This window comes from Xiphophorus couchianus, chromosome 2, assembly GCF_001444195.1.
Source record: "Xiphophorus couchianus chromosome 2, X_couchianus-1.0, whole genome shotgun sequence".
NCBI classification, from domain to species: Eukaryota; Metazoa; Chordata; class Actinopteri; order Cyprinodontiformes; family Poeciliidae; genus Xiphophorus; species Xiphophorus couchianus.
Genome location: NC_040229.1, coordinates 18,723,958 through 18,749,081, shown reverse-complemented (window position 1 = coordinate 18,749,081; position 25,124 = coordinate 18,723,958). Strand labels below are relative to the sequence as shown.

Here is a 25,124-nt window from a genome sequence, read left to right as displayed (position 1 = left end):
GATGGTATCCCACATACATTGGTTGTAATGAGTCTTTTCTTCTCTCTTTTTATTCAAGGCGCTCTGCTCATTCTCCTGTGACCTCTGACATCAACAATGATTTTTCAGCCATAAAACTGCAGCTCACTGAATATTATTCCTCATTTGGATGAATAACTATAAAGGTGTTTGGCAAAACCAACTATTATCCTCAATTTGAATTTAAGCAAGTTATCTTCACTAGATGCCTAAATACCCTGAGTTGCTGCTCTTGGTAGAATTTCCATTTGTGTTAACAAATAACTGAGCAAGAATAACTTATAAAGTGGCCTGTAAGTTTATTTGACTGTCACAGTATGCAGTACTTATTAAATAGCAGAATATTCTCTCAATACCAGATCCAGATTAAAGTAGAAACAGAAGAGTTCAAATTAGATCTTTTATTAAAACAACAAAATAACACAACACAATTTTCAGCGGCATTTGTTTTAAAGCTTGATTGGCTTACAATAACAAAATCACCGTTCTTTGCATGAGATTGAAAGTGCTTATACAAAAGTGTTACAGTTCTTAAACAAAACATCATTTTTCTAAAGTTCTTCCAGTACATTGCAGCAGCGATATTTTCAGGGAGCATCACTGACTGAATTTTTAAAACAGTGTTTATTTTACTTTATTTTTCTTTTCTGACAAAAAGCCCACGCACACCCGGATCTGCTTCAGGCAGAACATCAGAATCTTGCAGTCTTTTCTACAGGTCTTTTCTACATGTAGTACTTTAGTTCAGGGACCCTCAAATCCAGACCTCGAGGGCCAGTGTCCAGCAGGTTTTAGATGCATCTCTTCTTCAACACACCTGAGTCAAATAATCAGGTCATTAGAAGGACTCTGGAGGCCTTGACTGCACTGGGGAGCTAATTCAGCCATTTGATTGAGGTGTTTGAGCCAGGGGCACATGTAAAAGTAGCAGGTCACCTGGCCTTGAGGCCTAGATGTGTGGACCCCAGCTATAGTTCCTTAGTGTACTTAGATTTTATTTCTCTCCATACTGAAAACAATCTGCAGCTGACAGCCCTCAATCTAGCTGTTTTACCAAGGTAGACTGACTCTCTACCACATCCTTATTTATAAAGTGCATTCAAGGAACTGACGGGAACCTTTTAGGAGCCAACATGCTTTTGTTGTCAACCCTCACTAAGAGCCCTTTTGGTGGCTTCATATTGAGCAGCACTCTGCCATGACTTCACAGCCTTCTCTAAGTCTGGTATAATGTTAGGCACAACAGCTTGCTCTGCAATAAATACCACTGTCTCCACCACCAACAGAAGGATCCAACCCAAAGCCCCCAGCCAGTAGGATCGGCCGAGGCTAGAGAAGTCTTCATTGTTAACCTTCCAGTGCTCATAGGTGAATAAAGACCAGCTAAGGAGGAAGAAGAAACCTGTGGACAGATGGAGTCAAATTAAGCTACATTAGTACTAAAAGAAAAGACATTATGTTCAAATATTACATGCTCACAGCCTCTAATAAGAGTTTGCATAGTGATGAAATGCAATTTCCCGGACAGTAAAAACTCTCTTTAAAAACTGTTGCCCTGCAGGGTATGTAAATGAGCAATAACATGAAAGGATTTCTGTAGGTGTGGGTCTCATATGAACTGCATAAACCAAAAGGCTATTTGAAGGTTAGCTGAATGTGGGTGTTTTATGACATTTTTTTATAACTCAACATTATCAATGTGAAACATAGTGCAATATATGTGTAAATGGATGGCAAAGCATAAAAGTACAGCAGCTACTTTCTGCTCCCCGAAAAGTTAGCATTTTCGGATTTCCTTAATCGTATTGGTTATTGTAATTGAATTGAACAACATTCTGTTATTGGACTGAATATTAATATGGCTGAATATTAATATTAATATTGTGATTGACAAGAGTTAGACAGACTTGTTTTGATGACTTGTTTAGTATTTCTATTTATTTGATGATTTGCCATGTTTTTCTTTAGTTGTGTTTTATATTTTGTTGTTGATTCTTTTCTTTTTAATTACATTTTTTTCCCTCTGGCCACCACCGCGATGCAATTGGGCAACTTGTAAATGAGATCTATGTAGCAAATGGATACTTTACATGAAGATTAATGTATTGGATAAAATATAATTGGGTCGAATCTGTGCAATTTGTTTCTAAAGTCTTAAGGTTTACTGAAATTACTTATGGTGTGATTTTGTCCTGTATCAACTATGCTGAGTTGCACTGAATTGAACTGAATTACCTGTGGAGGCCATGGTGAGGAACAGCAAAGTGGTGGGGAAGAGAGCCTGCCCGGCCATGAGGAGAGAGCGGGTGTTGGAGTAGGAGTGCACTGTCTTAGATGTCCAGCAGAGGGCAAACACAAGACACAGCGCTGCAGTGCTCAAAGCCATCAATAAAGAAATGACTCCAAATACTCTCTTTGCCTCTAAAGTTGGAAAACACAGAAGATTCAAAATGAAAAATGTTTAGTTAAACCATATTAATAATGATTAAAGCATGAAAAAGGTTTTCTGTAACAATCAAACCAGTTAATAATGCTGTTTAAAAATGTTCCTAGCATGAGGCTAGCATGTGCTTTTTTTAAAAGGTAGCTAGTTAGTAAACAACTAATTTAGCAGCTAACTCTACAGTCCCTTACTAATTTTTTATTTTGCTCAAATTACCTCATGTGTAAGCACAGTGCTATTAAACTTTGGATTGTAATTTCCTTTGTTATTTTGTACAGTATAATCCTCATCAAGGGCCAGTGTGATTTCTCAGAGTGAAATGACCATGAAATTGGTTTAGATAAATAACTGAACAAAAAGAACTATGAACCATCTTCTCTTGTATTCAAATATTTATTCCAACTGCTTAAAACAAATAGAACACATTGAATTGTTGTTATATTGTTATAAATAATGAGTCTTTTGGCTATTTTGATTTTGGTAAACACTCATACCCCCCCCATAAAAGAGAATATTTTTGTGGCAATTTTAAGAGTGTATTGCGTAGAATATTTTTGGTATTAATTAACCGGGTTATTTAGATAAACACACATGCTGCTCGTGGCTTGACAGCTGTGTGGCCTGCATTCCACTTTTCGTCACTCTGAACCCAAAAAATAAAAGTACTAAATGGAGTCTTACGCCACAGGAGGTTTTGTGTCAAGTTGTATCTACCAGATAGAAGTTTGATGGCAACAGCTGTTTAGTAGTGCTACCTTAAGCAAATACAAAACATGGGTCCCTTATCTGTTCTTTAATAGAAAAACAAAGTGCTCTGAAAAGAACAACATCATACGGAGGCTGAAATAATTAAAAAATAAAATTCAAAGTGGTTTTCAAACTTTTATGGCACATTTAAGGTTTGAGGTGAGGTAAACATGGCTGATTTAACATCAAAACATTTTTTCGAGTATTTATTTTTTTTCATAAACCATTCTTGGTGTATTTCTATAATTGGTTTGGATAATTCACAGTTCAAGCATTCTGTTGCTATAAAATCATTTGGAGTCAAGGTTGAACTAAGCTAACCTTAATCTGATCATTTTATATGGTTCCCCAGAAAAATAAAGTTAGTTCTCGATGACAAAAACGAGTTCCAGCACGTCTCCCGCAGAGCCAGTAATGAGCATCAACAGATGCAAGGATACAATTCTCTGGTACGGGAGCAGGCTTAGACATGTTTACTACTGCTGGGAAGATATCTCTAAGTGTTCCTCTTCGCATTTATCCTCACCAGTGACTGAGAAACAACTAACCAAGTCACCATAAAAGTGACTTTCAAATAAGCACCTATGTGCATGTTTATTAAGTTACTACATTCAGCTAAACCACAGTGACAGGCTTCAAAAGATTTCCAACGGATTAAAAATAATTTTTGCTCACCATATAAAGGAATGTCATCACCATGCCTCTCCTGGTTGCTGCTGTTATTGTTGGAGATTAACCACCATCTTTTGTCTTTCAGCCAGTGTGGTGTGCAGATAGAGTAGCACACACACACACAACCTGTGAGTCCCAGACATGATTGAGCAAATCTGAAGCGGCTGATGGAGTCTCTCAGCTCAAGAAACTTCATTTTTACCAGACTGAAAGGGAAACAGAATGCAGCAGGGATAAATAGCAGCTTAAAAAAGAGAAGTGTTTCAAAGATAGCATATAAATCAGTTTAAACTGTAATAACCTACCTTGCTTGCTGGTAGAATAGATTCAAGAGTGAAGATGTGAAGTTTTGGTGAATGCTACTGTACCTACACAACCATGCAAACCCCTTCCAACAAGTTGGTATTGTGTCTTTACTGCTAGTGACTACAAGCCCTCTCTAACAGATCAAACCTTTTAGTGTAGCTCCACCTCCGCTGCAATGGAAACTCCCCCTCGTCAGTTTAGAAATTTCCCCTGGAGTTCTCCACTCAGACCCACTTTAGAGAAAGTGAAAGCTGCTATTTAAGGAAGCACAGCTTGATTTGTTATTTAAAAAACAGTATGGAAATTAAACATTTAAGGGAAGTCTAAAGTTGAGTTTAAAATCTGGGGAAACTTTGTAGACAGCAAAAATGTGAAACAAAAAAACATTTTGGCAATAATTTCCTGTAGAGATGTAACATTTTGACATATAGTGTGTGTGGGGGTGTCATCTGCTCATTATGCATGACAACACATAAGAGGAAATCCCACTCTCAGTTGTTACAGTGGATGACTGTGTTGACGCTGAATGCGTAGGTGACTTTAGAGGTCTCTCCTCCTCGTCACGTAAATACCACCCTTTCTTTTTCCTTCGTTGTAACGGAACGGCACCCACAGCCCACCCAAACAAAACTTTCAACAACTTGTTACTGATTAAATTGTAGATTAAGAAAAACAGGTGCATCCAAATGTCATCAAAAAGTTTTTTGTATTTTAGTAATCCTATTCAAGTGGAACTCTATAATACAGATTAAATTCACAAAGAGTGACATATTTCAAGACTGTATTTTCGATCATTGTAGCTACTTCTTATTGTCAGAAATAACTCCCACAATAATTAAAATTAGAAATAATTTGGTAACACTTTGACGGGTGTGCATAAGACTGACATGATACTGTCTTAAGCAGGACAGAACACCTGCCATGAACATAAAGGAGTCTTTATGAATGTCTATGACTGTTGTCATGAAGTGTCATTCTTTAACTAATGACACTTTTAATGCAAAGTTGCTCTGAAAGTTGCATTAAAAGTCAATTAAAGGTGTCAACATTGAATAATTTTGCAAATAATGACACTTTTATGCAAAATTGGCACTTTTAATGGACTTTCAATGCAACCTCTAGAGCAACTTTGTGTCATTAAGTCAACTTAAGTGTCATTATTTACCAAATTACACTTTAAGACAACAGTCAGTCATTCATAAAGACTCCTTCATGTTCATGTCAGGTGTTGTCATGAGGTGTTGTCATGTTTATGACATTGTCATGTCAGTCTTGTGCACATCCCATCAAACAAAGTGTTACCAATAATTTTTATAGATATATCACTCTGAGATAAAAATGAGTTTCACCTTTTGAACTGAAATGCTGAAAGAAACATTTTGAATGATAACATATTAACATGTACCTACAAATATTTTTGTATTGTTTCATGAAAATGATAGAAAACCATGTGGATAATTTAATCCTTTATTCACAGATAATTGATAAATCATTCTGATTCATTTAATGGTGAAGAAAATAGAACTTGACTGTTTCTGGTTGACTGACTTTTGGTACTTACTTCGATTTTGAGAAATTCAACATTCTCACTATAGCTTGCAAAAAACTATCTTTCTCATAGTAAGGCGTCAAGATGAAAAAACAAAAGAACTATGTTCCTTTTCATCCATCTGTCCTGGCCTTTCATCCACCTCTCTGCTTTATATCATTCACTGCTGATGTAAGCTGAGGCAAGCATCAGATATGACCCAGAGTCGGATGTCTTTGTCAGGCTTTTCAAATTAAACACAAGTGGGAAGAAGGAAAAATAAGCACTGCCTCTTGAAATCTTTGGCAGTCGCATTCCTGTCTGTTTATCGAAAGCTTACTTTTTGGCTCTTTGCAGCAGAGACTTGAATACATCAAGAATTTCTGGATCCTCCCCATGAGACAGCACTGGAGTGTTCTTCTCCAGCCAATCAGACGAATGGATCTGATGCCTGAGAGTACCAATAAGGGAGTCCAGACCCTCTGTAGGCTTAGATTCTTGGCAGTCCAGCAAAAGAAACTCCTCTGCGCCAAGCAAGCCTGTGTCAGGAACAGGGCTATCCCTCTCCTTCAGCTGGTCTGATGACTTGCTCTGGGGGGGTGATGTTGAATTAACAATAGCAGTTTTGTCTGACTCATCACCCCCCTCTTTTTCTGTCTTTTTACCCCCATCATCAGTTTCTTTAATTGAGCATGTAACAGAGCTGGTGTTCTTTTCCTTGGTTTCTCTCAAAGCCTCTTGAATTCGCTTTAGGCCTGAAAAGACATAAAACATCACTCTTATTCATTTTATATTAGTTACAACCACAATTATCACTGTATGTTATTGGGGATTTATTTACTCAACCACAACAAAGAAGTGCATAATTGTAAAGATGAAGGAAAATTAAAAAATGGAAAGGTATTTCTTTGTGTGCTTATAAATTAAAACGTGTGGGTGCATATGCAATGAGCTGCCTTTGAATTTGAAATGCCAAACTAAAATCCAGTGAATCCAAATGCACTCAGGGCTCACTTAGCTTGGCAAGTGGAGCATTAATTTAAGAACTGACCAAGATGGTCAAGGTAATTCTAGAGGAACTGCAGAGGTCCACAGCTCAGGTGGGACAAATCTGATCTTCATGGATCAGTATCAAGAAGAAAGCCTTAATAAATGTTTCATAAAATTTGCCACAACAAGAGCAACACAAAAGACAGATGTGGAGGAGAATGGTTTTATCAGATGGGAGAACAACCTAGGGTACTGGGCTGCATGAAAGAGGACATGAATATCATCCATCTCCACAGTGAAATATGGTAGCAGCAGCATCATGATTAGGGCATGATTAGGGCATGACCTTTCTTCAGCAGGGAAAGTGAAGACAGTCAGAACTGATTGAATGTACTTTTTGCATTTCCATAAAAAGGAATTTAAACGAGGATTAAAATATTTTTGAAAGATAACAAGATACGTGATGCTTACAACAAATAGGTGACTACTCATTTTTTAAAGGTTTTACATATCTGTAATATTGACTTTGCATTTTTGCCACAACATAGAAAACACAGCAGCGCGGTGTTGCTTTAGTTCATTTTTTTAGGTATTATTTTTCTGTACATTTATCTTAAGGTCATACCAAAGCATTTCAATCTCAGGTTTGAGGTCTGAACTTTGAAAGGGCCAGTGCAGGATCTTTTCTTTACTCTTCATTTTCAGCCTTTCAAACTGTAAATTTTATGTTTTTGATCATTATTTATCGTCTAATTTTAGAAAGACTTCATCTGTTGGTCTGATCTCCTCATTTTTTACTTTAGAATACTTTGGCAGAGAGGATTTTATAGTCAACTCAATGACTGCAATGTTTCCAGGTACTGTGGCTGTAAAACCAGTAAAAATTCTTACTCCTCAACCAATCTGTTTAACAGCTGTTTGACATGTTTGCACTAATACACTTTTTTTGGTTCTTACTAAACATGACTGTACTTTGGTCTTCTTTCACCTTTTTTTTTTTTTTAGAGAAAAGTCTTTCTTCTGGGAACTCTTTCAAGGAAGTCCCAAAATTTGCATATTTAGTATGCTACGTGAGTCCTGTGAAGCATGACATCGGGTTCTTATTTTATTTTATTTTTTTGTAAATTGCCTGAGAACTGTATGATTTGGCCTTGGGATAAATCTGATTGAACGTCCACTCCTAGAAGATTCCCACATGTCTCAAATTATTTGTTTTTCCCTTATAATATTTGTCACTAGAATGATAGACATAAAATTGTTTATAAGTGCCTCTATAACAAGGATAATAGGCAGAAACAACTGCTTCTCACAACTGTATGCTCCAGAGCAGCAAACTGTCAGATCTCATGGGCTTATGGAGGCGGTCACACACATACGGATCAGTTAGCAGGAACTGGCTGCAACTTCTTCCTCCTAAATGTTAAGGAAGAATCAGGTGTGCTTACGTTATCAGTGTTTCCAGTTTGGCTTTTTAGCTTATGGTTAATGAATGATGATAGCATTTAATCTTTTGTATATGCAAGTACATTTAAATTGTTTCTTGATCCATGTAACTCTGTACCTGAAAGAGGCCATACTTCATTTGTTCCCTAGCTGTATGCAGTTTATGTTTTCTTTTCACATTCTATAAATTATACAGCTGAAATATTAATGAGTGTGTCCATCCATTTTGACTAACACAGTGTCCAAGGTGTTTGAGGACTATCAGTATTAATATGTTTTTAAAGAAACAAACAAACAAAAAAAGCTTATGAAACTGACCAAGTTGAAGTTGGGGTTGCTGGTCTGCAAAAACGATTCTGAACCATCCAGGTGTGGAGCATGAGAACGCCTGCCCACAGCTCAACAACACTTTGTGTTTGAGAAAACACCTCCATAGAGACAGCTCTTCCTCAAACGATGACTTGCTCAGATACTTTGGCACAATAAGGCAAAAGTGAACTTTTACAACAACACACACACAATGTTTTCAAGCCTGAGAGAAAATGTGAATCTCTGCAAAGATAAAGGTATAACAGACAATGACTCTGCAGCTTGTATTACCTTTCTAAGGTCAGCCCAGACATACAGGGCAGCAGGTCTGTCCAGGAAAGGGATACCTAGGCTTTGCAGCTCTCTGGTCAGGAGGCTGTGAGCATTTTTCAGCCTGCGTCGGTTTTCAGGCAGAAATTCATTGTTGATCCAGTCTGCACAGTCACAACACATACAGTTATGTTATTACTCTTTCTGCAACTTAATGTTAAACAGATCCGCATATTACTATGAAAGTCGAATGGGTAGATTAAACATTTTGGGATATTTTGTGTCTTTCAAATGACCTTTCACCAAGCTTTGGTTCCGTTCTATTGGATCTTTTAGACATTTTCACGACATAGACCAAGCTGTTTATCTGGCAGGAGTTTTCCAGTCAGTATTGGTGAATTTCAGTAGCAGCAGCACCATTTACATGTGGAGTACCATAAGGCACTATTTTAGTCCCCATGTTTTCTTGATAAACATTGCCTTTGTGTTAATTTTTTTGGAACTACAACATATTCTGCCACTGTTTTGTGGACAATCTTCAAATGCGAAGATGATAACTGTTGAGTCACTGAGAGACATATAGGAATGTGTTAATGATATTAACAAAATCAATCAAAATTCCTTGATCTTCATGAGAATAAATCAGAAGCAACCTAGTTTCTGAGGTTAGGTATTGTATTTCAGTCCTAAAAGCTTTGAGAAAGTAATTCATGCATTTGCTATAACATCGAACAGACTGGGGTAAATATTTCCATCTGAAGCTGACAGGAAGCAGGAAGTCGGAGCATATGCCCCCAGTGGTCGCCTAAGCTGACTTCCTGTCATTGCATGAGTGATTTTAAGACTTTTTGGTTCTGGTTTGTGGTTCTTATAACCTGTCTGATCTGCAGAATCTTTTGAAGCATCTTGTGTAATCTAGAACACTCAGTCAAGCAACCAGATTCTTATAGATGTGTTAAAAGACAAACTAAAACGCATATGTGATTAAACTCTTGCAGTTATTACTAGAATAACAACAAAGTGAAATATGGCTATTTATATATTTACTAAGCTATGTAATTATTTATATTCATGTGTTTTATTATATTATATATCAGATTAATTAGATTTACTGTATAGTTTTTATTTGATATGATTTATTTCTCACTTTGTACTTTTCTAGGTTCCCTTTACACTTTCTTGGGTTTAATTGTTGCTGTGCTGCAACTTGGTGCGACTTCTGTTGTTCTTCAATATGACTAAAGTTAACATTGCCATTTCAATTAGTAAACAGCTTTTATAAATTATAATACACTTTAATAAAAGAAAATATTTCTGTTAAAATATACAAACACATTTTTGATCAAGTCATTGTCAACTATTATCTGTTCAAAAACAAACTTGTGAATCTTGGCTCATACCTCTGTCCCGGAGCAGCTGAGCCACCTGGTGCTGCAAGGTTCCAGGAAGACCGTGGAATGAACCCAGCTGAGCCAAAGCCTCCACAAGATCTGTATTCACAGTATACAAAGTTCCTATTCTGATTCCTGCCATTGCAAAGTCCTAAAAAGTAGAAGACATAATAAAACAAAGCTGTGAGACTGGATACCCACAGAGGAACACTTTTGTATTCTGTACTGTCAGCAGGAACACAGAAGTCAGTCCTTGGCAGTACCTTGCTCATCCCCCACATCACATGCGTCCTCTGTGGGTCGGGCAAACTGAAATAAGGGCAAATCAGTGGGAGATGAGAGCATGTCCTCAACCAGAATTGTGATGATTAAGGTCCTAATACAGTAATCATGCAGAACCTCTCTATGCTGAGGACACTGTGAAAGGTGACAGACTCATCGAAGACCGTCAGCATGTACACCTCATCTACAATGGCGTGCAGCTCATTTCTAAAAAGAGATGTAATAAAAAAAATTGGTTATGCTTTTAATCACTATAAACAACAAAGAACATAAATGTAAAATAATGTATTGATTTCACTGCTGTCAGCGTAAAAGCCCTGAGATTTACTGTTGCTCCCATGACTCTTACAACAATATACTGGTGGTTAGAGAAGATGATAAAACCGTGTGACAAGCACTTGGTATTCCAAACACTGTACGAAGCACAATATGGTTGTGCAGGAGGATTTACAGCAGGCTACAGTGTGGGATAACAGAGGGGTAAACACACCTTTTGGCGAACTCTAAGAAGGCAATCATTTCCTTTGGAGTGTAGAGCTCAGCCAGAGGATTGTGAGGGTTCATGAGAATAAGAGCTCTAATGTTCCACCCCTAAAAGAAGAGGGCTTTTGAGTACATATAAACTCCCTTAACATGCTGATGAGAAAATATCCCTTCCAATACATTTTTTCCAATTTACATATGAAATGATTGTTTCATTGACATACCTCTCGCTTTGCCTTTTTTAGCCCTGCTTCTAGCTTTTCTACAGTGAGGTGAAAGTGTCTGCTTTCTTTGCCATCAGCCTACGCAATAATAATAAAAGTAATGAGCAGAAGACAAAAAAAACCCACAGTTGAATCAAACAGCCACCAGTACAAGCTAGAGTGAGTAAACATGAACTGATGCTATATTTTAAATTTAAAATAACTGAATGAAAACAGATCCGTTTTCCTACCTCGCAGTCAAGAGGAACATGGAAGAGTTTTACATCACTATACAAATGCACATCTTCAGTTATAACCCCATAGAAAGGAGTAGGAATAAGAATGGCATCTGCAACAGAAAAAGACACTTATAACACAAGCTAAATTTACATATATCAGTGACTTCACCACAACTTTTAATGGATTTTAGTGGGATTGAATGTGCTAGACCAACGTGTGGGCTGACTTTTTTTTTTACCAATTCTTTGCAAAGTAGATCAAACTCAATCAGACTCAAGTTTTCGTGTTTATTACATAGTAATATACTTTATGTACACGACGGACAAAAAAACCCTTTCCTTTGTGCAGTTTTTTTGTATTCAGCTACATGCAGGTAGATGCAATATGCCTTTTTCAGCCCACCTTTAGGATCACAAATTACTGCAGCAATACATGAGAAGAGCGAACCACAGCCATTCATCACCACAACCTGAAAGAAACAACAAAATATGAAAACATTGTGCTATGGAGTACTTAAACAGAGCAAATAAATATGTGACAAACTCATCCAGCTACAAAGATAAAAAAAAGATAAAACTTTTTTTCAATATACAAATTAAGCATGATGGAATTTGGCACATAGTATATTTGTATGTATAGCTGCAATTGGGGTAGACTGTCTGACTAACTCTGTAACTATATTGTGCAATACACTGAAAATAACTGTGTGATGTTTTTAAAAAAGGAAAAAATAATATAACTGGAATAAAGAAAGAATCAAAATTAAAACTTAAGTATTTTAATGCGTAAGGATTTTTTAAAGTTATTAGTCATCACATACTTTCTGTTTTAGACTGGCATTTTCCTTCTTTCTTTCTTCTTTCCTTTCTTTCTTTCTATCTAATGTGTAAGTTCTGCTATTTCTAAGTGTATTTTTTTACATATCTGTCTTTACCTTTTTTGCAAAGCACTTTGCTGTACAATGCACTATAAATATCAAATGTTGAATGATCTTGTGCTTTAATGACACTATACAAATGAATACAAATGAGTCGTTTTTACAAATGAATAATCTCTGTGTTTTGTTGTCACTGAGTCAACAGAGAATTCCTCTGCATAACAAAGTAATCTTAAGCCAAACGTGGGACCATCTGTGCGAAAATCCTAAGGATCAAACTCAAATTGGTTTTTTAACAGTACTCATCCAAAACACAGTGCATCTTTAATGAAGTGGCTGAAAAAAAAAGATTCGCACAGTCGCATTATGGACTTGTAAAGGTTCAGATATCAACTGGATAAAAATGCTGTAGTACCACGTAAGCAGAAGTGTGTACATTATTGGTCAATGAACTTAAACACTAAAACAAGATGACTGAAATTCACAAGACTAAATTTAGTAATACACTTTTCAGTGTATTGCTTTTAAGAGGGGGTTTTCCAAGTTATTGAACTATTAATAAGTCAATTCTTGAAATGTTTTGGGCACCAAATATCTTAGTGGTTTTATTACAAATAGGAAGTAATTGGGGGCTACAGTAACTCAGCAACAGAGTAGTAGGCCAAAGTAGAGGTAGCACAGGCTCAAATTGCCGACTGTCTGCTACAAAAATAGGAAGAGATCTCAAACTTTGTGTGAACTTCAGGTTTCAGGTTAACTCAGGATTAGCTTAATGGAATAAGGTTTGATTTGGGGAAGAAAAGTTGCCAAACCTTACATCATCAAGTATGAAGTGTTGAATGCAGTAATGTGAAGAAGAATGGTACCTGCCTGGTTGTAGTGTGTCAAGAGTAAAATTAGGCAGTGGAATCTGATCAAGACATGGGGATGTATTACAGAGTTGGGCTTAATGCCGTGGCATACAAAGACCGTTTAGACAATTTGCACACATCATACTGCCACCACCATGTGTGTCTACCAACATTTGTTTATGCAAGATGTAATGCACACCTTGGAAAACATTCACCTTTGGCTCGCTAGCACAAAGAATATTTTTCCATAGGGTTGTGGTGATAAATAAGACACTTTTTTTGGCAAATGTCAGACCTACCTACCTTATTGGACAGCAATGGCTTTCTCCTTGGAACTCGTCCAATGATGCTGTTTTGACCAGTCTCTTTGTTAAATTAGATTATTGTTACTTAAATTATTCCCTGAAAGGTTCACCACTGTGCCATGTTTTATGTATTGTGGATAACAACCCTCAATTGCTTTGCAACCCTTTACAGACTGATACACATTAATGACTTTGTTTCTCATCTCTTCATGAATTTCTGTGTATGATAGTCATGACGTGTTGCTTTTTTAGATCTTGTACTTCATGTTCTCAGTCAAGGACTGCTTAAGTAATTCCTGATTCTACCTGGGGGTGAATATTGATTCTGAATTTATTGTTGTTCACAGTTAATTTGTGTTTGTGCAAGTAAGATGACTACTTTTTTACAAAGTGCCAGGTTGTTTAGACAACATTTATTCCCTCTGTAAAATAAATAATATTTTAGAGATTACTTCTTTATATCTATTTAGGTTATAAATGTCTGATATCAAACTTTAACAAAAACCCTGATGCTTTACTCACATTATCAGCTCTTAGTGGCTTGGGAGAGCAGCAATGGTGAGACAGGAACTTTGCAACTTCTTCTCTGAGGCTAAACAAAGGAAGACAGGATTGAAAGATTATTATAAAATAAAGTTTTCTGGTGTTATTAAGGAAAAGCTTTAATAAGATGTTACTTTAAAAATGAGAACGAAAGTGCTCTGAAATGTCTTACAAAGCGTGCCCAGTCCAGTCTGCATACTGCAACAGGGATGGCTCAACATGCAACATGTCAGGCTTGGTTAGCTGTAACGAATTGAAGCATAATAATAGGAAGTTATTTAAAGTTACTGATAATCATATTGCTGTATGAGGCATGTGTGGTGGAACTGAAATATTTAGTCTCTATGATGGTGTAATCATTTGTACAATTCAACAAGTCCCAACTTTGTTACTTGGTACTTGGCTTAAATTATATTATTCTTCTGTTTTGGAGAAGCTTCAATGGTTCTTATGTGAAGGAAAATAGTCTTTTAAAAAATAAGGCAAAGTGGACTATGTCAAACAAGCTTTCAAGCTAATAATCCATGAAACAAGTTGTTCAATGTTCATCTTAGCTTAAATGTGACATCATTTCATGTTTTCTCCTCCTATACAGAAATATGCCCTCATTCCTACCATAAAAAATGCTCGATTCTCTTTGTGAATTTACTTTGTACAAAATTCCCTCCTCTGCAACTCCCCTTAGAGTTCTGGCACTGTGTCATTATGTAAGTGACAATATCATGTATTTTACTCTTTTATGAAGAAGATCATAGCATAGTTTGTTCTCACTGGTTCCCAAGTTGACAATGCCCTGGAAAAAGAAAACAACAGCTTAAGTATTATTTATGGTTCTGATTTCACTTTATAGCACAATGCCTACTTACATCAGGATTGTCTGTTTGATGATGTTTGTCCATTGCATACTGGATAAATCCCTCCTGGAGAATGCCTTGATTCTGTCGGATGCTGTTACCTCGGCTGGACAGGTACACGCTGCGGCCGGGAGCCTCTGCGCCGATCATTGTTGCCAAAACATCCTGTGACACTTGGCAGGTCTTGACAGATATGGGCTGGGACTTTTTGGTCTCCTGAGTGGCAACAGGTTGTGCTGTGGGAGCTTCTGGAGGAGGCTGAGATAAAGATGACGAGACAGCGGGGCCGGCAGTGGCCAGCGGAGGACTTGACAGATGAGCCAGAGGTGAGACGGGACTGTCGGATGGCGTGGTGGCAGGGGCCCCCTGTGTGGTGGCGAACAGCGCCCCTGTGAGCATAGTGAACAGGTGGAGCTCGTGCTGCCGCTCCTTTTCTGCCCTTCTCTCCTCCCTCTGCTCCCTGCGTTCCTCAGCCTGGAACTCTCTCTCCAGCCGGGCCTCTTCCAGGGAGAGAAGACGCTCCTCTGCAGACTGCTGCCAGCTTAGGAAGCTGACCAGAGCTTTGTCAAGGCTCTCCCTACCACCTGATCTGCCACATGACGCCCTGCCACCCCGCCTACGCTTCCTTTGTTTCACAGAAGTTGACCCGTGAGGAGTCTCACTGCTGGGCTGCTCAGATGTTTCTTGCATCACAGGACCAATGTGAGTGGCAGATGTAGCAGAAGCATTCATGTCCCTAAAACCTGAAAATATAAACATATAAAATTACTTTCTAGCACATACATGAAAAAATATAAAAACTAAATATAATAAATTTTGTAAAAAATTATTATATTTAGTTTAATATTATAAAATATTATAAAAATATTATAATATTTGAATATTATAAAAATTTAGTTTTTATAATAATATAAAAACTAAAAAAATAGATGAACATTTTATTGCAGTGGCAGAATCTCACACAGATTTCTGTCTGTTTAAATCCATTCACTTGAGAACATTTATTCAGTGAAGAACAAAAATGGTGTCAATAAAAATCTATTTAAGTTTAATCAATATATCAGAAGAAAGCTGATATGCACAACAAGAGAACACATAGAGCAGCGGTGAACCCTGTAGGAGCAGCATCAAGGACTCATTAAGGAGGTCACAAAAGGTTTTGACGTAAAAATCACTGTTGAAAAGAACACAAAATCCAGTTTGCCGACAGAATTATGATACTGATCAAAAAGACTGTTAGGAAATATTATATGAACCAATAAGATAAGATGGACATTTCTGGAAGATAGTGGCCCCGACAAATCTTTTATAAAACTAACACAACACTATTGAAAATTTATTTTATACCGACAATCAAACATGGTCGAGATAGTGCAGGAAAATTACCCAAACCACACTAGCTCAAAAAGACCAAAATGAAGGTTTCCGAGTGGCATAGCCAGAGTCTGGGTTTAACTTTAATTGTTATTATGATCTTAAACAAGCTGACCATGCTTGAATGCACACAGTGATGTTACCAGATATCACAAACACTTGTTGACACTTTCTGCCACAAAGACTGAGAAAAACATATATTCGGTTTAGAATTTAAATTACTTTTACCGAAGTATTTTTTCATAACACTATTGATGCTTTAAATGTTTGTGTGAGAGCATGCTACTTCAATAAGAGATACATTTATTTTAAGGTGTTTTGCATAGCTTTACAAGGAATGCTAACATATTGGTCCATATTTGTAACATGCTTATTTTTAACAGTGGAGATAATATTGGTTTTATTTGCCTGAGGGTGAGATTCTTGTATTAGGTGAGGTTTCAGGTTGACCCAATGTGTCCTCTGCGTCCAGTAGAGACTGCCCATCTGTCTCCTGGTCATCCCCTGAGCCATAGTACATCTCAGGTGGTGCCACCCCTGAATTCAGGATGTTCCCCTCAGCATCCTCACACTTTATGTCCAGGGGATCTTCAGCTTTAGGTGGCTGGCCGAACAAAAATCCACCTGAGGATGAAGGGCCAAACGAGCCAACTGGAACTCCCTGCAGATATGCCTCAGACCCGCATGAGCCCTGGAACACCCGCTGAGCTACCACGGCTCCCCCCAAAGAGGAGTAGCTGACCGCCGGACGGCTCGCCAGCACTCTGTCCATCACGTCATAGAACTTCCAAGTCCTCATCTTGTGGTTGTCTTTGATACGCCTATATTCCAGCTTCATCTTCTTAATCTTCTCCCTGCATTGGTCGCCCGAGCGGTAGATGCCCTTTTCGCGCAAGATGTGTGCGATGCGGTCAAACACGCGCTGGTTGCGCAGGGAGCTCTCCAGCTCGATCTGCACGGACTCGTCGGACCAGAGCTGCAGCAGCTCCACGATCTCTGGATCTGTCCAGTTGCTGCCTCTTTCGTACCTCCTGGCGCGGAAGTCCATAATGCTAAGTTATAATGGGACGTATTCTGCAACACAGGAGATGCTCCTGTTTTAACTTTTAACAACGCCGGGAATCACTGATATATAACGGTATCATTGGTAAAGTTGGTTATTCCCACCGTGTGTGCCTACACAGTAACCACTTTTGCTCTCTCACCTCAAATTAAAAGTGCAGCTCTTCGATAACATATTGTTGTGGTGCTGTCAATCTGGTGTTACGTCACGGCTCATTGACCCGATTTCCGTCGGTTCGGAACGGCACGGCTTTGTTCAGCGCGTGTTAGAATGCACATTTGTTACTAATTCTGTAACAATGTTGCAGAATTTGACAACACAGACACAGAGATATCTGCATCCGGGTTGACGGCACATGCGTGCTGTCCTTATTCCGGGATAACTTTGGCTCGTGTTAACTGCAAGGGGCTGCTGGAAGCAGCCTGTGTTTCATTCGTACCAGGCTGAAAAGGGGTAGACACACACACACACACACACACACACACACACACACACACACACACGCACAGCACCTCGAGCTAGACACTGAAAGCCATGAGTTATGGCCCCCCCTACTGTACGATGTACTGCTCTTCCAGTGTAGTTTTAATATTCAACCACAAGATGACAGTAGCACACAGCGTCTAAATCTGTTGCACTTCGAAGGAGTGCGTGTGTTTTTATCATGGGCGTCGCACGGAAATTACTTAAAAGGATAAAACAATAACAGCCAAAATCAAAATATGTTTCATAATCTTACCTGCATGGATTACACAGTGGTATTTGTTTTACTATAATTATTTGTAATCATTTTTCTCACCTGCTTAAAATCATGAATTGTTAGCAGTATAGCAGTAAAAGTCAGTTGAAAGTCCGGATAGTATGTCAACTTCGCCCTCATGTTGCGAGTTGCAATTTTATTGAAACATTCAAACTGTACAAGACAATTTAGTTCCAAGAGCCTTTTCAAGGCTTGTGATTTTTATTTATTTTTTATTTATTTCTTTTGCCATATATTATTCTTAATATAGCCTAAAATACCATGGGTGCACGGAAATCAACATTTTCAATCAAACCTGCAGCAGCTTCCAAGGCAAACTTGCCACACACAATATGGTAGACCCGCTGCCGTATCTTTTCTGCTGGGCAATTCATCTAACACGGCATCCACTTGCTATAAGGAAAACATCGAGATTTTATGGCGAAAAAGCTTTTGGCCGCCCCTCTGAGCGAGTAAGGGGAGACAAACCAAGCGTACAAGAAAATCCACTTGCCTCTGAACGTGACGTATTTCCGTGAGAAAGGAGGTTTGTGGCAGTTTGTTGTCATCTCCATCCAATGGTGAACCGCTACATTGTATCGGCACGGAGTCCTATTTCACCCGCAATTTTGTTTGATATTATTGATACTCGCGTAACACATCCAGCAAAAACAACTTATTGGGTTGCGGGAAATCTTCAAAAAATGGAAAGCGACGGTTGAAGTTTGTTGTTGAAATATATAATCATGGTGTTGTTAAGTTGTTTGCGAACGACAAGCAAGAAGGGAGAGTCTAATTGATGACTTCTTGGAGGAAAATGGGTGCGTGCGGGTAGCACAAAAAAAAAATAATTTCCTGAAGCAAGTGAAGGGAATGAATGTAAAGTTGGGTAGTTAACGCACAAAAGAAAGGAAGAGAGAGGGGAGTCTCCGCTTGGAGCGAGGAGGAGGAGAGGAAAAGGAAAATGAGGGGAGCATGACGGCTCTGTCCTCATGGCTGTTATCTGACTTTCTGAGGTAATTGTTTTGACTTTTTGTATTTTCTTGTAGTTTTTGTGATGTCCACGAGTGCGGTGTGTCATACGCAGGGAGGAGAATAGAAGCAGAGTGGGTGGGAACACAATGGGAATATTTGCAGAAAGCGTTGCACGATCTCTGCCAGCAGTCTTCACCAGTCCTCCCAGTCAGGTGAATTTTCCCAGTCTAAGACACCGGGTACCTTGTTAAATGCTGCATAGGTGGACTTTATTACCAGTAGAGTAGCATTTTTCCGACTTTGATTTTTGATTTGTGATGCCTTTTTCATGAAGTTTACAGTTGGTAAGAAATTCCTTTTATCATCCAAATTAAAATTGTCTTCATTTGATCTATACTTTAAACTTTTACTCTGTTTTCCTCCTTTCTCTTTCTCTTGTATATATTCTGCCTGCTTGTTTTGGTAACTAAAGTTGTCATCAGAAACCGGTTATGAAATGCAAACATTACCAAGTTGTTACTTGAATTTCTTTCTTTTTTTGTGACACTTAAACTGAGGTGGTTCAGTAGTAATTTAATTTACTTTTTACATTTAAAATGACAAAGGCATGAAATCTCTGACAAAGAAAAACCTTTACACCTGAGCTCACATGTTTTATATATTTATCCCATGATGTCACTCTCCATACATGGGGCTTTCAGATATTGGGGCACACATAAGATTAAAACAAAACACATTATTCACCCACTTTCACAGTATTCAATGGTTAGAATTTAGTGCCTGTTTTTTGAGGGGGGAAAAATAACAGCTTCCTGTTTGGTTGGGGGGGGGTTCAATTATTATTTGCTTGTACTTTTCTTTTTTAATTTCAACAGTAAATGATTTACTTTGATTTAGTTTTACTAAATCAAAATAGATAATTACTTTTCAATTTTGATCAGTGAAAAAGAGAGAAACATCTCAAATTACAATGTTTTTCTATCATCATCAGAACCAGATGATTTTTAAAAATGAATTTACATTTTCTTGTAGATCTATTTCTCATCATTCAAATTGATAATATTTTAGATTTGCCTAGTCTTTCCATTCTTTTTCATCTATATTTTGTGATTTAAAAAGTCATGGCACAACACCTTTGATTAGTACAGAAGAAAAAGAGCATTACTGGTGTCTGATGAGAACATGCAATTACCAAAACATGCACTGACCACACACGAGGTTTCTTAATTTATCGTTTTTTCTTTTACCTTAAGCCTTACATCAAGTAGCTCTTTCTATCAGTAAGGTGTGAATTGCTGTGATAAATCTCATTTAGTGCTGCTCCTCAGGCAAAGCTGGAATTGTTTAGACCTAGCTATACACTATTCCTCTTCATACTGTCATTAAATACTATATTTATGCCTACTCGGATATAATCTCTGCGTGCTCTGTTTGAACAAACAAGTGGGGTGGGGGGGAACGACTAAATCCTGGAATGATTTAGTATACATCCAATCGTGCCCCGAGGAAAACATTATTGTTATTTTAATTTCCACTGAGATGTCAGCAGAGAGAGGAAATCAAGGTCACCAGCACCAGCATGGCTCCAAGCATTATTCTAGGACGGATTACACACCGAATCAAAGTTACTCTGTAAAGCTCTTATTTATTTATTTTCCATGTCTTTGTTCAGCCTACATTGTGCCCAGGATCAAAGGTATTAGCAGGGATTGCAGTTATGGTTTTATAGTAGTCCTCATCTCTGAAACCTCTATGTTTCTATCAGCACAAAGGGTTAAACTGTACTGATAATTTTCTGGCTTTGAAACTTTTCTAGGAGACACTAAATGGAGATACAGTGTAGGAGGAAGATGTGTGAAAACAAACTGCTCCGTGGTATAACTCATCTATAACTAGGGCAAAGGGTGACATGGATGAATGGAGGTTCAACCTGGGAAGCAATGCTCAGATTCACATAGATGTTTAAAATTGGGTTGAATCCCTCTATGGAGCATTATTTACACAATTGATTGCTTCTCCAGGATACGCTGCTGTCGCCCCACACAGCACTTCATCAGGCTTCTCCATCTCTGCAGCCGGTAGGTTTGTGGGAGTAAGAATGGATCTAGTTTCCGACTTCGCGGTGCACACACTGCTCCCATCCAGCTGTGCACGGCTGTCGTGACCGTGCATGACATGCCTCAATGCTGCTTCTTTCCGACCACACTCCTAACTTTGATCAGCTTTCCCTCCCAGGAGAGGAAGCTTGGCTGTCAGTGGCACTTCACAAATGCTGCCGCTTGCTTGCCGAGCCTTGGTTTCCAGCAATGGGGGCAGCCCAGAGCACATGGTGGGTGTTGATTTGGCTGAAGGGCTCCCTGAAATAGAGCTGGAGTGCTGCATATGGTCTGTCACAGTTCCGCGTGCTCATCATTACCAATGCAAATCGTCTGTGCATCCACATGAAGGCTTTGAAATCACATCTCTCTTGGCTAACACTAATGCAGACAAAGTTAACTGAATGTGGGATATGTACCTTTTACATGGGCACATGGGAACAATATAATGAGCAACTGGGGGGTAAGCATATTTCGTGTGCATAAGGAAAATCAAATTCAGAAGGTAAAAAAAACACCTGCACTTGTTTCAGGTAGCTATCTATGTTTGACAAAGTTTTCTGAGATTAACTATTGCTGTTACTGTTTTAGCTTTGCAATAATTTTATGTCATTTCCTCCTCATTTTTTATTATAAATACTGAATTTGTAATTACAACCCCCTCCGTAATTATTTGAAGAGAAGAAAAAAGAAAGCATTAAGAAGATTTTTTTATTATTATTATTGTAACTGCATGTCTCACAGTGAAAAATGAGGAAATCCAACTTTTAATTTAATTACATTAATTCAATAGATGAAGGTGAAAATTGATGAAGTGACATAGCAGCATATTTTTTCTTGCATGCTATTCAAAACAAAAGACTAGAAAATATGCCAAGCATAACACTGGGGAAAAAATACCCCCCTTCCCCCAAACCCTCCTAGGTTTCTTCTGTTTATGCTTTTTCTGGTCAAAATTGATAGTTTCGGATCATCAAACATATCAGACAGGATAAATACAAAACACGGTTTTCAAATGAGGATGTCATTTATTAAGGGGAAAAAGCTTTCCAAACAATCCTGACCCTATGTGGTAAAAAAACTAATTGCTCTCTTTGTAATTTATTAATTAACAGTGATTAGCCAATTTTTTGGGCTTGATTTCCAATCATCTAAACATAACTTCTAATTCAACACAAAGTAGGCTAAAACATCTCAAAAAGCGACACTTCTTGACAAGATTAAAATACAAAAAGAAGGATGAACAACAATCTTTTATTGATATATCACTCTGGAAAGCGTCACAAAGCTATTTCTAATGCTTAACCACAGCAAGCACCATAATCGATGAAGGAGAAAACTTGAAAGAGTGGAGAACCTCCCCAGATGCAGCCAGACTAAGTGTTCATTGATGAATCAACCAGGAAATCATTAAGAACCCAGAAAAAAGTTGCTAAAGCATTGTAGATTGAACATGCCTCATTTAATGTTTGTGATCTTGATTGATACTGGGAAAATATGCCACGGTTGGGAAAATTTTAAGGCAAAAACAACACAAAGGCCTGCCACATCATGCAGAAGCTCTCTCGATGTTCCTCAGGGAAAATATCCTAGGAACAAGTGAAAAGTGGATGGTTTTGGAAGATGTGTGTGTGTGTGTGTGTGTGTGTGTCATGCCATCTGGTGTAAAACCAGCGCAGGATTTCAAGAAAAAGTACATCAACGATACTGTCAAATTATATCAATGTTTGGTGGTTAGGTGTGCTTTGCTGCTTTGAAATCTGGATTGGGTCTGACTAAAGGAGTTTCACATCCATCCATCCATCCATTTTCTGTTCACCCTTGTCCCTAATGGGGTCGGGAGGGTTGCTGGTGCCTATCTCCAGCTACGTCCCGGGCGAGAGGCGGGGTACACCCTGGACAGGTCGCCAGTCTGTCGCAGGGCAACACAGAGACATACAGGACAAACAACCATGCACACACACACTCACACCTAGGGAGAATTTAGAGAAACCAATTGACCTGACAGTCATGTTTTTGGACTGTGGGAGGAAGCCGGAGTACCCGGAGAGAACCCACGCATGCACAGGGAGAACATGCAAACTCCATGCAGAAAGACCCCGGCCGGGAATCGAACCCAGGATCTTCTTGCTGCAAGGCAACAGTGCTACCAACTGCGCCACTGTGCAGCCCAGGAGTTTCACAATCAATGCTTTTTTTCTAAAGCTTCTCCAGTTTTTACAAGAAACAAGTAAATAACTGATACTTTGATATAGAACGTATCATTTACTGACTTGATGCTGCTGTAAATCTGTCAGGAGACAGTTATTAATAATTAAGTGTCTATTTAAATGTGTTAAAGGTTTTTTTTTATTATTTTATGTTATACAACACATTTATGTGTGCTTTTCTTGTGGCTTTTGTAGATTTATCTCCATCAAATCTTTAAAAATAGGAGAGAAAAACTTGGTGAAGAAATTAGAACCAAGGTTAAACAGTATAAATGAAACCTAAATTGTGACGCTGAAAAAGATGCATAGGGACAGAGAGCACAGTGAAAATAGAAGAAAATAACTGTCAGTAAAAATAGCTTATTGGAAAAACAGCAGCTCAAGACACTGTCTGGTACATTGTGTTGCAAAATGACAGCAACTGTTAAAACTATAAAGGTGTAAACATGGATGAAGAATTAGTAAATCGGTACGGAAATGGCCTGAATAATTTAAAAAAGATTACAATATTTTGTGACCTGAGAAATATGATTAATGTTAAAGGTGCCTCCCTTGTCAGTCTGTAATTGTTCAACTGTTGATGTTTATTCAGTCAAGACATTGACTGTAAAAGTTAAGACAATTGTAGAACTAAAAAAAAAAAAACAAATAGGGCTACACAAAATGAAGAAAGCCTGCAATTGTGATATTATTTAGGAATATAACGATCTGGTAATTGAGTGTTTTATTGATTATTCTAGTAATTAATTGAGAAATTGGACGAAAAGCAAAATGTCAGGTTTTACAGAATCTACTTAAGCTTATATTTTTATTTTTTGACATTACATTTAAAACAAATTGTAAATAAAAGTTGATTTTTTTCTTTTTCAAAATCTATGCTCATTTACATTGTTTCATTATCTTTTTAGATAATTTATTTGTTAACGTAATTTTAAATCCATATCTACTAGGAATATAAATTCTGTTAGGTCTTAACTATGCGTCATTATTAAAACAATATTTAGCAAATCACAAGGAGCCATCATGGTCAAAGGTCTTTCCACAATTTTTAGGGCTTTTTCATGGTAGATATATGTAGTGATTGTACGTTGCTATGAAACATAATCAGATTACATGTCTCCTATCTTAGAATTACTAACAGTTAACAAAATAAATCATCTACACTGTGTTTTACATTTACACAGTTTTAGGTTTTTAATCTTTTTCTATACTTGTTAGTGCTAATGAGTTCAGGGTAGCTCTTGTCACCGACTACATTTGAAGAGCTGAAAGCTTTAAAAGCTTTAAAAGAAAGTGGTGCTTGAAATCATTCTTCTTTTGTCCAATATATTTACCGCTAAGGGAACATATGCTGTCATCACTGCTTTGCATCAAAAACTCTTTCCTTACAAGCATATTGCCACAAGTAGGGTTGTGCCCAAAACAGCCTTTCACTGAAGCATCAAGCACTTGATGGAGGGGCTTTAGGGTGTTCAAGAAATCCAACAAGTGCTAGAACTGGCTCTTTCAGTTGATTCATGTTATTATTTGCCAATATTATATATATTGCCATTTTGTCAGACAGGAGAAACTTTTAGGTTACCAAAGAAACCACTTCAGTTCTAGAAAAAAAAGGGTGTAAAAAACAAACAAATGTTCTGCATGAAGTATCAGGTTTGCCCTGGAGATGATTGGGATAATGTTATATTATCTGGTGAAACCCTATTCAGACTATTTATGACATCTATAAAAAGGACTGTCCGAAACACAAGTTGTCTCTTGATGTTCCCTAAAAACATTGGTGTGAATAATTAAAAAAAAACATGTCAAGACCTCCATGTGCAACTTTGTTCAATCATCCAAGAGCAATTTGGAGATGAACACTGGTGTAGCACCAGATTACAAGGCGACAGCAGTAAATAAAGGTGGGTCT

General features: G+C 37.9%; 3 protein-coding genes across 5 annotated transcripts in view; 1 reads left to right on the top strand and 2 right to left on the bottom strand.

The window, feature by feature from the left end:
• Positions 1-404: 404 nt before the first annotated feature.
• On the bottom strand, positions 405-5,167 carry LOC114136833 (uncharacterized). Its single transcript, XM_028005155.1, has 4 exons — positions 4,186-5,167; positions 3,884-4,086; positions 2,254-2,439; positions 405-1,420 (listed from the first exon to the last, which is right to left on the bottom strand). Exons 2-4 carry the CDS (start codon positions 4,074-4,076, stop codon positions 1,164-1,166), a joined length of 636 nt encoding a protein of 211 aa, XP_027860956.1. The 5' UTR covers positions 4,077-4,086; positions 4,186-5,167; the 3' UTR covers positions 405-1,163.
• Positions 5,168-5,637: 470 nt separating this feature from the next.
• On the bottom strand, positions 5,638-17,594 carry accs (1-aminocyclopropane-1-carboxylate synthase homolog (Arabidopsis)(non-functional)). 2 transcript variants are annotated; one of them, XM_028000787.1, is made up of 16 exons: positions 17,335-17,594; positions 16,538-17,203; positions 14,768-15,498; positions 14,635-14,694; positions 14,074-14,144; positions 13,881-13,950; positions 11,728-11,794; positions 11,337-11,434; positions 11,107-11,184; positions 10,890-10,990; positions 10,517-10,606; positions 10,381-10,426; positions 10,127-10,268; positions 8,748-8,890; positions 8,466-8,619; positions 6,051-6,469 (listed from the first exon to the last, which is right to left on the bottom strand). In XM_028000787.1, exons 2-16 carry the CDS (start codon positions 17,175-17,177, stop codon positions 6,051-6,053), a joined length of 2,910 nt encoding a protein of 969 aa, XP_027856588.1. In that variant the 5' UTR covers positions 17,178-17,203; positions 17,335-17,594. The 2 variants fall into 2 exon arrangements, with proteins under 2 accessions (XP_027856578.1, XP_027856588.1); XM_028000777.1 differs by having other exon boundaries at positions 5,638-6,469; positions 16,538-17,592.
• Positions 17,595-18,470: 876 nt separating this feature from the next.
• furinb (furin (paired basic amino acid cleaving enzyme) b) overlaps positions 18,471-25,124 on the top strand; it is a 123,254-nt gene continuing 116,600 nt past the window's right edge. Inside the window, exon 1 of one of the 2 annotated variants that reach the window (XM_028034830.1) lies at positions 18,471-18,947. The gene's annotated coding sequence lies outside the window, so the exon portion shown is untranslated. Of the gene's footprint in view, positions 18,948-18,982; positions 19,251-25,124 lie in introns of those variants that run through there. The other variant, XM_028034840.1, reaches the window with a different exon arrangement.